This window comes from Manacus candei, unplaced genomic scaffold (assembly GCF_025592945.1).
Source record: "Manacus candei isolate 608988 ecotype Guabito, Panama unplaced genomic scaffold, ASM2559294v1 h1tg000002l, whole genome shotgun sequence".
NCBI lineage: Eukaryota > Metazoa > Chordata > Aves > Passeriformes > Pipridae > Manacus > Manacus candei.
Window position 1 is genome coordinate 7,523,317 of NW_026138050.1, and position 15,651 is coordinate 7,538,967.

The following is a 15,651-nucleotide window of genomic DNA, read 5'->3' on the forward strand; positions in this document are numbered from 1 at the left end:
CCGGCCCAGCCCCCTCTCCGCTCTCATTGGTGGCTCGCTGCCAGTTCGCTTTGTGATTGGTGAAGGCTCCTGTCGATCTGCTCGGCGGGCGGCTCCCCATTGGCCGCCCGCCGGGGAGGCGAGGGTGCCGCGTTTGAATCGCGGGAGGCGGGGGGCGGGCGGTGGCTGCTGCCACGTTGCCGCCGGCGCAGCCCGGCCAGAAGGGGGAGAGGTTCGGCAAAGTCCGGAACCGCTCGGCAATGGCCGGAGGCGGCTGCTGAGGCGGGGAGAGGCTGCCGGGCTCGCCCTGCCCCGCTCGGCGCGAGGGGGATCGTCGGGTGGGCGCCGCCGCCGCCGCCGCGCCCGCCCGTGAGGGGAAGGGGCGCGATGCTGGCCGACAGCCTGGTGGAGGAGTTCGAGATCCGCGAGGATGAGCCGTGGTACGACCAGCAGGACCTGCAGCAAGGTGAGCCGGGACGGGGGACAGCGGAGAGCGTGTGAGACGGGGGGTGCGGAGAGCCGCGTGTGTGAGAGAGGGGGCCGTGGGGATCCGCCTCGGGGGTGTGCAAGGGAAGGGGCTACAGCGAGGCGGGTTCGTGAGGGAAGGGGCGCGGAGAGCCGCGTGTGCGAGGGAAGGGGCTGCGGCGGGGAGGGCGTGTGAGGGAAGGAGCCGCGGGGGGCGGCGGGGAAGCACCGGCACGGCGGAGGGAAGGGCGCTCGGGGTCGCGGGGCGGCGGCGGGAAGGGCGGGTCGTGCCGGGCGCGGGGGGTCCCCGCACGGCCGCGCTTCCCGCCGCCGCGGGATCGCTGTCACCGGGAGAGGCTGCGGCCGTCTTTGTTTGAGAGAAGGAGCCGCCGCAGCCGGGCGGGATCGTGCCGGGTCTCTCTCCGCCCGACCGCAGGGAAGCGGCTCTCCGAAAAGTTGCACCTTGAACAGGAGGCGAAGCGGCTGCTGCTCGGGGCGGGCGCTGGGAGCACCAGGGTGGGATGCGCTATTGCGCCCTGTTGAGCTCTTTGTAAGGGCTTCCCGTTCGATCAAGGTGTAGTTGTAGCACTGCTCGATTAGTTGCAAGTCCCTTATTAAAATCTTTTTCGGTTTTCTTATTAAAATACACAAATAACTCCACTACGCCTCACAATTCTACATTTCTAGCTCCTGTATGTCATTCCATCAATAGGTCTTCAAACATTATATGCAAGGGGTAAATCCTGTTCTCATTTCACAGATGAGGAAAGAGCCGCAGGAATACAAGTATAATTGCATTAAAAATCTTCAACAGCCACGATATGGAAAGAATGTGCAATTTCCTTAAGAGCTTAGTGGCATCTATGACTGGTATTTACTTGGTTCTACTTTTTGTTCTTAATCCCGAGTTTGTTTTAAAGGTCAGCTCAAAGCTGTGAAGTGGCTTCCTGCAAACTTCCTTCAGTCTTATGCTTTTTGCTTTTAGATTGAAATACATTAATTCTTGGGATTGGTGGGATCTCAGTATTCACACTGAGATCAGGCATCTGACAGCAGAAACTTTTTTTTGAGGCAGGAACAGGTCTCTCTAACTGTCTACTGTATAAAATATCTAACTGTTTGAAAGCTGTATTTAGATACTCTTTGCCCAAAATAGATGTTTTCCTGGCTCTAGGATACAAACAAATCAGTTTAAGTAAGATCCTGAAACCATAGTTGGCTGTCAAAGGGAAGAGAGTTGAAAATTTGAAGCAATGTTTTTACTATGTCAGTGTTCATGAGATAGAAGACCTACAAAGAGACTTCACAATGTATAACAACTGACTTCTTGCCTTGTTTCTTTACTTTCATCTTTTAATTAAAGAGTGAAATAATCAGCAGTTGACTCTCTGTGAGCTTTTAAGAAACAGTGTTCCATTCTAGAGGTTAGTGTGCTCTCAACACTCAGACAACCTTTTTCTGGGGATTCTCTCTTTAAGCCTAAATGGAAGTGACTAATAGCCTTGCCAAAAGGGAAAGGAGGAAAATAAACAGATGGGCAGGTTGAAATGCAAAGAAGAAACTCCTTACAGGAATGCTGTACTTTATTTCTGGAGTCTGAAAGATGAACTTCCTCCTCCTAAGCCTGAGCTGTGCCTGTGTACGTAAACAGGGGAGTAAGATTGCTTATCAAGGCTCGTGGAACTCCTCACAACCCAAACAATCAGTGCGTGTTTAAAAACTGAGCAGTAGGTTTATGAGAAAACCTGAGTTGTAAAACATTAGAAAGCACACAGAAACAAACTTGTAGTCCTTATCAGCCAGCCTTTGAAACTTGAAATTACGGTAGGGTTTTGGAAAACCTTGACAGTCTGTACGTACCAGGCTTTTGCCTTGACAAGGGAGGATGGCATTTTCTGGCATGCTGTTCATGAAAACAGAATGCTCATGGAATTCTTGTAAGGATGGGAACAGCCATCCTTCTGCAACGTCCATGTTTTGCTGCAGTATGCTGACCTTTGAAAAAGAATTCTTTTCTATGGCTGCTCTTTTTACAGCTTGCTGTTACTCACTTCTACAGAACAGAGAGTATTCTGAATACAGAATAGGAGATGTGAAACTAAATAAAAAAATTAAGAGTTTATTTTACAGTTAAGTAAACTTCAACTAGGCTGACTTGTATATCTTGCACTACATTAATGCCTTTTGCTCTTTAAAAGAACAGGCTTAGTTTTAGATCGAAAATTCTCTGAATAATTTTGTTAGGTGGGCTGTGAAAAAGTAGAAGAGAAGGATTTTGGTGCTGCTTTTATCTCTTTTTCACTTATAGTAATGCTGTCAGAAGAGAATGTGAAGTGCTGGTAAGTGAAGGCTGTTCAACATCACAGAAGATCCTTGAAGTCTTGTTTTGTTTCAGAGCCTTCGGATGGAGCTGTTAAACTCCAGCACAACTAATCAGATTTACTAAAACGAAGATCTTAAGATCTGCACACAGGCAGTTTGCATTATTAAAAACCTCTCTGCTCCCATCTTTGTGGTGAAAAGGAAAAATGCATGTCTGTGTCAGAACTTAGCTGTTGCTTTACATAAATTTACAAGAGAAAATGCAGTGTGCTTACAGTGTTCTGCAGTAACTCTCTCAAGAGAAATGTAAATGAACCGTTTTCCTTCTGTATCTGGAGAACATGTGTATTGCACATCTCACTTGTAAAATTTGCTCTTTTTAGGGCTTAGAAATACTTGACAATGTAGAAAAATGGACACAAAGCAAATTCTTCATTTTAGAAGAGGTGAAATTATTTCAGTTCTTGATTTCTGTGGAGTTCAGGTTTTACTGCGTGTCCCTGAGCACTTCCACTTGTATTCTCCCCCTCAGAAACAAACTGCCCTAATTATAAAATAGCATGTTTCTCCCATTGTAACCCATTTGTGCTTCTGCCAGTCTAATAAACAGAATGAGTGTGTAAGTATGACATGAATTCTGTTATCCAATCTGTATTCCAAGGACCGTGTGGTATGTGCTACTTGATTTAGTAGGTGATGGGGCATTTAAGAATGAAACTGTAAACTCTTATATGTACTTAAACATCAAAACAAACTTTCACTTTAGGAAGGGAAATGACAGCAAGTAATTCCATTATGCATTATGTCTTTAACATAATCCTAAATCCTCTCTAAAGCTCTTATTCTACTCTATTAAAATAAAAGAATGGACTATTTAGTCTTTGCCTTGAATGATGCCAGTATTGCTGACTAGTTGTAAAGATTGAAGCTCCTAGTAAAGATCTGTGTAGTATGAGAACTGGGGAACTGGGACTCCATTTTCTATAGGATAATGGATTTGCTGGATTTGAAAACTACAATATTCTGTAATGTGACAGAACAAACAGCTTGGTTTCTGACTGGGAGTTACTCTGTCCATCAGTAAACAATATGCAATCTGTTTACAAAATAGGAAAAATTTAAGTAGGACACCTTAAGATTTCGTTATCCAAGTACTTTAAACCCAGCTCTAGCATAGGCTGTGTTTCTTAAGGAGTGGTGCTGTGTGAGGATAACCTCCCAAGTATAACTCAGTGTGCCATGGGGCTGCTGGTTGGACATATGAAACTCTGAAGAACTCACATGCAGTCTGATTACTTTGAAATATTTTTGTGGCATTTATTCTAAGAACCTGACCTTAAGGTAGGAAACCAGGCACTGGAGTTGTAAGAGAGAGTGTAAAAGAGTAGCACAGCTGTTGTTTTGCCACAGTTGGACTCTACAACTTTATAGACAAATGTTTGTACTCACTTGTCCTTGTAAGTCTGATTTTGGTCTTTGGCTTATGTATGGAGATGGAGTAATCATTTTGGCCAGGCTGTCAAACTGAAGGTTAGCACAAAACAATCCTGGAACAGGGCTGTATCTGTTACAATGCCAGGCTGATAAGAGAATTGGGAAGGAGCAGGAAAGACAAGATAACATGTTAAAACAAGGGCATTGCAATCAAATGAAAATGGAATGCATTTTCTTCTCTAGCTATAACTACTGATGATAAAATACGTCTCTTTGTTTATTAATTTAAGTCTTCTTGAAGTGAATCAAAGTTTTTCTTGACTTTTTTTCTGTCTCTTCCCCATTAGTGATGCAAGTTCTATGTGAAAACTAACTAGGTTGTATTGTGTGCATGCAGGCCATGGTCCAGGTGAGAGGAAGGAGGTGGAAAATTGGAGAGTTTAGAAATCTGTTGGATTCTTAACATGTAATACCCTGCACAGAGTAATTACAATTTTAGCAATAACACCAAGATCTATTACTTTGTCACATTATGTTAGCTTTTAAATTACACGTGTTTTTAAACATAATAATGTAGAATATCTTGCACTACTGTTGCTGTTGAACAAATATCAAGCTTCCCTCTAGAACAAAACTGAGTGTTCAGATGACTTATTTCTTAATTTGCAACAACTACAGTCACTGCACCCTGGAGGTGATTGAAGATGACTGGAGTGAAATTGAGATTAAGTGCCTGAGAACAAATGACATTTAAAATTATGTTTTGGAGCACATGAAACAATTCTTGTCACCTGGGTTTATGAGCTTGAAAGGCAGAATAGCTGCGTGTCTTCATCAATTTTGTGCCTTTTGATGTTATTCTTTCACCATAAAAAGCACCTGAAACTTTCATTTAGCAGTTTGATCCCGTGTGACCTGAGCTCCTCGGTGAAGGGGTAATGGGGAGGAACAGCAAAGCAGGTAGGAGTGCAGTCAGCTTTGGCCTGGGTGTAAATATGGTGAAGTAGCAAACAGCCACCTTGGGCAGAGCTGCTGGAGCAGCACTGGGCAGGCTGTGGGAGGTGAGGATGGCTGGATGTGTCTGCAGGACCTAAGGAGGAACTAAGGAAGCTTCATGAAATAAAAGTGTCTTCTGGGATCCAGGACTGACTTAGATTTGCCTTATAGATGATATATGAACGTTCTACTTAAGTATAAGCTCACTTTCTTTTTGGGGGAGGAGTTATAATGGCAGTAAAAAGAGTACCTCAAGTATCTGATTAACATGCTTTAAAATTAGATTATATTATTGTTTCTTTCACTTACCTGCAAACATGATTCCTTTGTTTAGATCTTCACCTTGCTGCTGAGCTTGGGAAGACACTGCTGGACCGTAACACTGAACTAGAGGAATCATTACAGCAAATGTATGCAACAAATCAAGAGCAACTGCAGGAGATAGAGGTAAAATATTTGAGGGGTCCAAATGTTAAAGGCATCTAGAGCTGCAACATAATAGCTAAAATCTGAATTTCTTGACATATGATGGAAAATACTGAACAATCTTTCACCATTTCTGCTGCTTTGAGAATTTGAGGACCTGTATAGGTCCATCATACTTAGAACTGTTTCTCTGATTACCAGAAGCTTTGTGCCATTAAATGCCATGTTGGATTTGGCTCGTTTAATGAAAAATGACTGGTATTTTTCTTTTTTGTATACAAAAGTTATTTCAGTTATTTTTATTGCTAAACTTTGCTGATCTTGCCCGGTAAAATGACATTAAATTATATGACAATAAATACATTAATAATTTAAATTATTACATGAAAACCTTAATGGTTACTGCACTGAAATTTAAATGCTGATAACGCAGAAGAGAGATTGAAGTAAAATCTGGGGCTATGTACTTCCACTAAACTGAGCTGTGGTAAAGGAAGCTAAAGTCTATTTCAATGTAAAAAAACCCCTGTACAATGACAAAAAAAGCCAACAAACAAATAATAAAACCCAGAAAATAACCCCACTTAAATAGTATCTAAGTATAGGACACAGTGGATATATTGTTCTGTATTTTCCAAGGAAAATAAAGCCCAAAAATGTATCCATCCTTTCAAAGCCGCTCATCTTTGTGTAACAGGGTGGAAAAACCTGGCCATCTTTGGCAATTTCTTTTTTTTAATTTTATATTGCCTGTGTTCTTGCAGACCTGGCATTTGTCAGCCTAATGAGATTTCTTCAGCTATTAGAGGGCAATGCATGGTCTGTAATAATTAAATTATTAAATATTCAGTACTTTGCTGACTGACAACATATTGAAAATGTAGTCAGCATTTCATTTTGGTTCTGGTATGAATCACAGGGAACAGGCTATGACTGGTATACACCAGATTTTTACAAAATCTGAGTTCCTTTGTGCAAGCAGCACTTCTGCAGTTACATATCATGTGTGAATTTTGTACAGCTGCAACTTCAGACTGAAAACCCTTACTATTGTAATGGTAACAGGTAACTTAAAGAATTCTAAGCTTAATACTTACAGCTATATAGGTGTCTTTAGAGTAGTCATCTTAACACAAATGCAGCATTTTTATTAAGCGATGAACAATTTAGAAGATATTTTTGTTTTGTGTTTCATACTTAGGCTCTTACCTCTGTTATGTGCTAAATGTCATATTTGTTATCCTATTCATTCTGCTACAATGGTTGGAATGGCTGATATTTATATTAGTGCCACAGCATTAAAAAAATGTATTTACTTATGCAGAGACTGAAAATAACTCATTGCCTTGAATAGTTTTTATAAAAAGATCAATTCTTAAGATCTGGAGAGGACAAACACTTCCAAGGTGCTATACAAATACTGTACACAAGGTTCAACACCTGCATGTCCAACCATGGTTAAGAAAGCGTTTAACACAGTTACAACACACCTTTTGAAATAACACACCATAACTTTGTCATAACTGACCTGGCTCAGGGAGTGGAGATACTTAAAAAACAGCTGCATTTTAGCACTGTCTTGAAATAAAGAAAATATATAATTGCTAAGCTACATTGATTTACAGAAATAGTCTAGTGCTATTAAGAATGTAATATCCTGTTGGTTTAAGCCAGTTTATTTGCTTAAGCTGTTCTGGTGGGTCAGTGTTTATTGACTACATAAGAGAGCCTCAGCACCAGGAAGTGTCACCAGTGTCCTTCCAGCAGTGATCTACAATTGGTGTGTTTTGGGGTCAAGTACTTCTGTGGTCACACAGCCTCAGACAGGACAGATTAATTTTTTCCCTCAATATCTTACTTTGGCAAGACTTGGTCAATACTACTTTTTGAAGGCTTTATCTGATACCTCTTCATTCTCTTTCCTCCTCTCCCCGCAGTGAGGGTAGATGTGTATTGGGTTGTCCTAGCAGCTCCCTCTCAGAGGGAGGGAGAGGGAGAGAGTGGGAGAACAGTTTTTGGGGTGTTTCTGACATATAAATAGTGCCTGCACCTTTATTTGCCCAGTTTGCTGTGTCGAGTCAAAGAACCTGTAGACTGTGTTCCTGTCTGCTGCAGTAACATGCTGTCTGCAGTGCCACCACCACCTCTCCTAATCTTCTGTCCTTCCTTGGTGCTGTTTAAAAGTGTAACAGCAACACAAACCTTTTCTTTTTCCAAATAAGTTTCTCTTGCCTCTGGATTTCTGGTAGAAAAGGGAAAATGAACCCCCTGTTCAAATACCCAGAGAGACCCTCCAGTTGAGGAACTGAATATATTGGCTTACTGGCACGAGGAATTGTTACAGGCATTCACTGAAAGAAATGGGAATAAAGTTGGCATGTGCAAGGTGTAGTAATGTGGTGGTAAAAGCAGTTCAGTCTGTTATTTTCATGCCTGTATTTCTGTCTTGTGGGAATGCAGGAGACCCTAGTGCACAGGATACACATACAAATGGCATATCCTGTCTCTAGTGCCTGAGTTTTCCCAACTTTCAAGTGCTTGTCTCTGTAACCTAAATATGATCTTTCAGCTGCTCCTGTAGCTACTCTGAATTTTTTTTACTAGGTTTTTCATTGCAGTATCCTTGTAAATCTTTGGGGTTTTTTTGCCATCAATTCAGGTCTTATGGGTAGCAAAGTCTAGAACTGGCTAAGAAATAATTCTGAAGTATGGCACTACCTTGTCTGCACTGAGAAAGAAGGGTCAAAGGCTGTGGTGTGCTTAAGATTACATCTCATATATTAAATGCTAACATATTAAGCATTTTACAGCTTTGGATCATTATGTCTGACCTCTGTGCTGACACGTGTGCCACTGATTAATCATTGTAGATGTAATAAATGCTGGATTGAAAGGGCAACTTCATTCCTGTTGGAATCTGTTCTTAGCACTCAGACTTTGGAAACACTGACACTGTCCTTTTATCATGTGGTAGAAAGCAAGAAGTCTCAACTGCTGCTTTATTTTAGGTGCTCAGTTGCAGGGGAGGTGGATTAAATGTGAACTTCTAAGGTATTTATTACTACACCATCTTTTGGTGGTCTGATTTATACCAGGCCAACTTGACACCAGCCCTGAAGATACTGGAGATGAAAGGTGGAGAAAGTGGTGCTTCACCTTTTCCATTCATCTAAAACTTGTGGAAAGGCCCATTGTGATCAGTGGTAGCATCTATTGGGGCACCAAAGCCTTGGCTTCTGTGCTCAGCCACTCTCCTATTGCTGAAGAAAGTCTGAGGATCTCCAGCTCCTTCCTTCAGCCATAACCAATAGGGAAAGTTAATCTGAAATGGGTCACATTGAGATTCTGCTGCTAATCTATGTTCTATTTTGGTGTAAATCCTCTGTCATGTGTGCACAGGCTACAAAAGGATCTAGCTAACAGCTATCATGTTGATCTTCTGGAAGTCTGTATGCAGCAATTACTAGTCCTAGATTAACTTATTATCTGTTCTTAAATTGCCTAAAATGTAAACCCACCAATCTTCTAATGAGGTAAAAGGTTAAGTAGAATATTAGAAGTTTTGAATATGTAAGAGGTCTGTGTAAAGAGAGGTAATTCTGCCTAGGAGTTTGCTGGATGTTTCTTCCTGAGGTCTGCTTTTCAGGAAGTAGCATGTAGTAGTACAGAATACATTGCAAGAAATAAATTCTACATAAGAGCAGAATATTTCAGATTTAGAGGATTAGTTTTTTTGCTCAAGTCTGTTTCATGCAAATACTCATGTCCTGGGTGGGACAATATGGGGCACTTGTATTAAGAGCATTAGGTGATTGTTAACTGCTCTTAGACTGAGAATTCTAAGCTTTCTGACATTATTCAGGAAACTTAACAGTCTGTTGCTAACTGTAAACCCCAAGAGGATTAAATTGAGAATACTTCATGTGAAGCTTTATTTTTTTCAGAAAGGCCAGTAGGCCTTTGTTTGGGATTACAGTAACAGTTCACTTTGAGTAATTAAAGATTGAATTCAATAATTTGATTATACTGCCTGACACATATTAACTCACATACTTAAGTGTGACCACAACCTAAATTCTCTAGTGCTGAACCTAATGCTGCTTCAGACTGGAAGAACTTAGGTTAGCTAAAAATAATTTTAATTATGGATGGTGCTACCCAATATTTCAGTTTTAATGTTAAGAGAGTTCTTGGGTCAACACTGTTAGAAAATTTCTGTTGAAGCCCATTGCAACATTTAGGACAGAGTGACTAGTGGCTATTTTGAAGTCTGTGGTGACTGCAATACAGACCAATCCCCCCCAGAAGGTGTAAGCACAGGTAAGGACAGTTGGCACAACAAACCCAGCTCCTCTGGGTAAAAGCTGCTTCATCAGCCTGGCTTTAACCTCCCTGACAAAGGCAAGGTGGGTTACTGACAGTGGCTTTCCAGCTTCCCAAAGCAACCAGGGGGATTTAAAATTATGACACTTACTTGTTCCTCTGTGAATGGAAATGCAGAGCAGCAGTGGCAGCTCGTGTTCCCAGGTGAGCCAGTAACAGCAGTGCTGTCTTGCAGTACCTCACCAAGCAAGTGGAGCTCCTGCGCCAGATGAACGACCAGCACGCAAAGGTCTATGAGCAGCTGGATGTGACAGCAAGAGAACTGGAAGACACCAATCAAAAGCTGGTTGCAGAGAGCAGAGCTTCACAACAGAAGATATTAAGGTAACAAACTTCCCCCCTCCCCCCAGCTGGTAAAATCGGTGGGAGCAGTCCAGGGATATTTGTGCAGCTCCTGGGTGGCTGTCTCTGCCTAGTGGTGTTCCACAATACTGGTAAATTGAAAGGAAGGTTTTATTTAAAAGTCTTTCCACCTTTTAGCTTGACAGAGACTATTGAAAATCTACAAACACACATAGATGACCTGCAGCGACAAGTAGAAGAACTGAAGAAGCCTGAACGAGGCCGGATGAGCCACGAGAGATCCGACCAGCCCAGATCAATGCACAGCTTCTCCTGCTTGAAGGAGCTGTATGACCTGCGCCAGTAAGACTTCCTACCTTACATAGTAAAGAACAGTGATGTTATTTTAAGCAAGGCTTTGAAAACTAAGACACAAGCACAGGTATCAGACAGGCTGGCAGAAAAATTAGCTGATGTTCACAAGTAGCAAAGTATCTGCCCTGTGTGGTGTTGCCACTGCGTCTGACGTACTTCTGGACCACAGTAGTATTTGTGCTCCACTTTCTGTCTTGATGGGTTCTCTCCCAGAGTCTCCAGCCATATCAAATGGTAGCTTAGAAAGCTTACAGCAATTTGCACCCCACTGTTTTCAGTCAGATGAAAACACACACACAGATAATCTGAAAAACAAACTTGCTAAATACAAAATATTTTGTGTAACTTAACCTTTCTTTGGATGTCCATGGATATTTTCTTTTCAAGGAAGGCAGGATCCCTGCAATAGCTTTCCTGAACCTAAGCTGGTTAAAATGATACTGAAGCTGGTAAAATGGAGCCTGGAGCTCTGGGCTGCCTTTAAATTTGACCCAGCTGAGCTGCATTACTGTGCCCTTTGGGACAACCACCTGGGGTGAAAGCTCAGAGTAGCTTCAAGCCTAGAAAGCAATTTTGTAAGTGAAGCACCTGCACAGACCCAACAGGCTGTTGTGTCTGGGATTCAGCACTACATGGAGGTAGAATATTCTATATATTCTACTCTAGAATAAATCTGTACATCCGAAAAAAGTTATTTCTTGACAATTCAGAGGATAAGTGGATCCTTCAAACTGCCAAAGGCTTGTGAGAATGTCATCCTACAGAACTGCCTTGTCAGTTCTGAACCTACTTTCTGCCATCAGCAGTGACAAAAGTTACAAGAGTAGAACACTGTGGAAAAAACCGCTGTCGAAGTACTGCATGCTACACTGAGGCAATATTTATTTAAACTTAAATTGTAGGTCTGGTTATTCAATCAGCTTGTCTGTTTTACTTGAAACTTAATGAGCTGCCATTCTGCCTAAGCTGGGAGCTTGATTTGATGGCACGTTCGTGTTACAAACTCTGTTCTGACTCCTAAACAGACTGCCAGGTTAGTGAAGTGGCCCCTGTGAGTGCTCTGAGGGCTGTCAGCACACAGTTTAAATATGTCATTAGTTACTCAGGACAGGAAACCTTTAGGAGGTGTGGTCAGCTGGACTTCTTACCTTTGATAACACTTACTTTGTTTCTGCAGGTATTTTGTGTACGATCATGTGTTTGCAGAAAAGATTACTTCGATGGATAGTCAGTTAAGCCCTCTAGAAGAAGAAAATGAGAAGTTAAAAAAGGCAGTTACAGTTCTGCAAACCCAGCTGAACCTGGAGAAAGAGAAGAGGGTGACCATGGAGGAGGAATACAGTCTTATGGTGAAAGAAAACTGTGACCTGGAACGGAGGCTCGTGGATACAGACTTGTACCGGGCACGGGCAGAGGAGCTGGAAGCAGAAGTAGCCGAAATGCGGCAGATACTTCAGTCTGAAAACACATTCCATAATGCAGAGAAATTGGTGCCAGAATCCTTTTTCATTTCATTCAGGGAATCTCTGGACAGAGAGCTCAGTCAGAGCCTGGCAGATGATGGACTTGTGACGGTGTCGGAGCTGGAGAAGAAGGCGCTGAAGCGGAGCAGCAGCGAGACCCTGCTGAGCAGCGCGGTGGGGGCAGACATCCTGAGGGGCCACGAGGAGACGTGCATTAGGAGAGCTGAAGCTGTGAAGCAGCGAGGGATCTCTGTGCTTAATGAAGTCGATGCTCAGTATAATGCTCTGAAAGTGAAGTATGAGGAACTTTTGAAGAAGTGTCAAATGGATGAAGATTGTTTGAAACACAAGGCTGTCCAAACACTGAAGCAGTATTCCAAAGACCTAAATGTGGGGAACACCCAGTATGATCTCTCAGCTAGCAATCAAGAATTCACAGTTGTGGAGCTAAGTGACTCTCCCACAAATGCTCTTCCTGAATATAAAGCACTCTTCAAGGAAATTTTTAGCTGTATCAGAAAAACAAAGGAAGAAATAGATGAACACCGAGCCAAGTACAAGACCCTCTCCTCTCAACCATAACCTTATCTGTTAGTCAAGAACTTTATACGAATGTCAGAAGATCCCTTAAACTGATCTTGAGCACTCAAAATGAATGTTTTGGATTGGCTGGTAGACCTGTAGTTAACAAGCCAGTTAGTTAACAGCTAGTTTCCCTGTTCCTATGTAGCAATAGATTTAATGTTTAGCACTGTCACACAAACTAGGGGTTGTAAAGCAAACAAACATCATAGCTTAATTCTACACTACTACTTCATATTACACTTCATCTCTGGCTGGAGCAGTAACTGACATTCATTTCGTTAGTCCACTTCAAAACTAACAGAGCTCAGAACTCTGTCTCTCTCATAAGAGCCAGAATGAAGCTTTCCTGTGGTTCACAATGATGATCTAGCCCTGTAACTACGCTGATGTAGAAAATAACAAAACCAAAGCCCCAACCAGTCTCATGAGCAGCCTCTCCTCAGTTCTCAAGGAGGAGGGGAGCAGCCTTCTGCTTGCTTTTGCAGGGCAGCAGAGCTGTGCTTGCTTCAAGCCAATACCACATTTTCACATGCACTAAGCTCTCCCACGGATTAGTATAAATGTCTTCCTACTGAGAAAGGATTTGATGTAAAGTTTGTGTGGCTTTTTAGGTATGTTTTCTTTTGTAGGGCACTTTGTCTTAAGGCAAGATACTGTGAATTGACTATGTATGTGATTTGGGACCTACTGTTCTCTGGTGGTTGCAAAGTACATTTTTATGTGTGTTGGGTAAGATAGAGAGTTGTAATTTAGCTATTTAGCTTTAGTGGTAGCATTGACTTAGTGGAGTAGCTTTTGATGTTACGTACCACAAACTCCAAGTGCTCGAGGAGACAGGCCAGGTAAAACCTTACATTGTCTGTTGTTTGCAGTGGCAGCCTCTGTGCACCCATTCCATGCTGCCTGGGGGGGTGGGAGGACAGACACGACATTGCCAGCAGGTATCCTACTGCAAATGGGACCAGACTCTTGTTCTGCCTCTCCTTTTCCACTCCCACAGTAATTCATACGTACTTAAAGTCTGAAAAACAAAGAACATGGAGAAGAATGTTTAGAACTGTGTGAAGGAAACAAAGTGATTAAGGAGGAGGAGGAGGCACGATGAAAGGTGACATCCTGCTCCCTGTAAAGGTCTGACAGCTTAATGTGGCCAGCAGTTCTTGGGAATCAGCTACCTGCCTTTCCAAGGTGCTGGGATGTACCAAACATTGACACAGAATGTTGAGTTTCTCACCTTTAGTTCCACTGCTGCTGCTGCAGCTCTGCTGCCTTACTCTGTTCTCTGTCCAGCCTGTGTGTAGCTGCCCTTCAGCTGCAGTATTAAGACTTCATGTTGTGGGATTTTCTCTAAAACATGTATTACAGTCTGAAAATTATTTAAAAGTGGGAATCTGAATCTTTTGAATATTTTTCTAAGCAAATAAATAATCCAGTCAAGCTGCATGTGTAACTAGTAATTACATCCATCTGTGCCAACCAGCAAACAGCAAACTCGATGCAGATGGCACTGGCATTATCTAGTCTTGCCATCTTTCCTACATAGATCAGATGGGGTTCCCATGAAATTTGTATTTTAGAAAACTTATGCTACATGGAAAAGGATAGGCCTGTCTAGGATAGAAATCCAGATGGAATTAAGTAGTTTCTCCTCATTGTTGTGGCGTTGTCAGTGCTGTTAAAAAAGGAGGGGGTGGGGGAAAGCAGAAGAGCTTTGTTCAGCCATGAACAAACAGCTGCAGTTCATCAGGTTCCTGTGCTGTCCCTGTTTCCCCCACTTGGACCTTTCTCACCTGGAGACCTGGCCCAGCTGAGACTGGAAAGCAGTAACCTGAGGAAGGCATGACATGGTCAGTCCCAGATGATTTCCTAGTAATATTCCTCACCACTTTAGGGGGAGGGGGATCTCCCGGAGATCCTGCTGGATCAGAAGATATGCAAAAGCAGTTCAGCATTTCTGGTTAAGTAGGTGAGCTTCAGTGGTTTATTGCTTCTGGCTATTTTAGAACACTTTGATATATACAACTTTTATGCTTTAAAAATACCAAAAATATCTCCTCAGAACCACTTGATTCTTCTGTACTGAACCTCCCCCTTGGCTGCCTGTACCCCTCCTGAGCTCTGGCTGTGCAGGTTGTGCAATAACCCACTCCAGGCTGGCTCTTCTTTACAGCTTCTCCTGGAAAGCAGCTTTCCAGCTGTAGCCACAGGTAATGCTGGGTCAGTGCCAGCCAGGGCTGCCTGAACATAAAACACCTCCCAATTACACTGATGTAGTCAATACTACACTGGCATATTAAGGTAGAATTTTAGCAGTTTAAAAATAGCCATTTTCCACCCAAATGTGAAATACCATAAGTACGGTAACAGCATTCTTAGCCAATCTTATCTGGATTAACCACCTTAATCTGCTTAGTTTAGTCAACAACTCAACTCAGCCTTTTCTGAGCATAAGTAGATGAAATCAATAGAATCCCCTTGAGCTTCTCATATGATGGAAGCTACAGCAGAGAACAGGACCAGTACAGTGTGTTCTGCAGTGCCCACAGCAGATACTCCTGATCCTGCTGGAGTTGGGCTCCAGTGCTAAACCTGGCCCAGGGCTGGGTCGCTGTCCCTGGAACAGCAGGCCCAGGGGGCAGCCCCAGCACAGCCCCAGAGGGCAGGAGACCAGCAGGGATTCACAGCCTTTGCTCTCCACCTCTGACCTGTGCTGCAGCATCTCTGACCTGGCCTTCCTCTGCAAGACTTCAGGCTGTGAAAGGAGCCGGGTGCCACTTCCATTTCTCCCTGGACAAATACAAGGCAGGGTAGAATTGACCTTTGAGATAAAATTTTATTTAAAAATTACACAAAATAGAGGTTTTACATGGTTGCCGTGTGGTAACTACAGCTGGATGCCTTCCAGAGGGTGCCCTGGGTTACTTACCTCGCTGTACTCATT

General features: G+C 42.8%; 1 protein-coding gene across 1 annotated transcript; it reads left to right on the forward strand.

Moving 5' to 3' along the window:
* The first annotated feature begins 138 nt into the window (after nucleotides 1-138).
* On the forward strand, nucleotides 139-15,535 carry CDR2 (cerebellar degeneration related protein 2). Its single transcript, XM_051782769.1, has 5 exons — nucleotides 139-445; nucleotides 5,531-5,643; nucleotides 10,181-10,329; nucleotides 10,486-10,650; nucleotides 11,840-15,535. Exons 1-5 carry the CDS (start codon nucleotides 367-369, stop codon nucleotides 12,705-12,707), a joined length of 1,374 nt encoding a protein of 457 aa, XP_051638729.1. The 5' UTR covers nucleotides 139-366; the 3' UTR covers nucleotides 12,708-15,535.
* The last annotated feature ends 116 nt before the right edge of the window (nucleotides 15,536-15,651 follow it).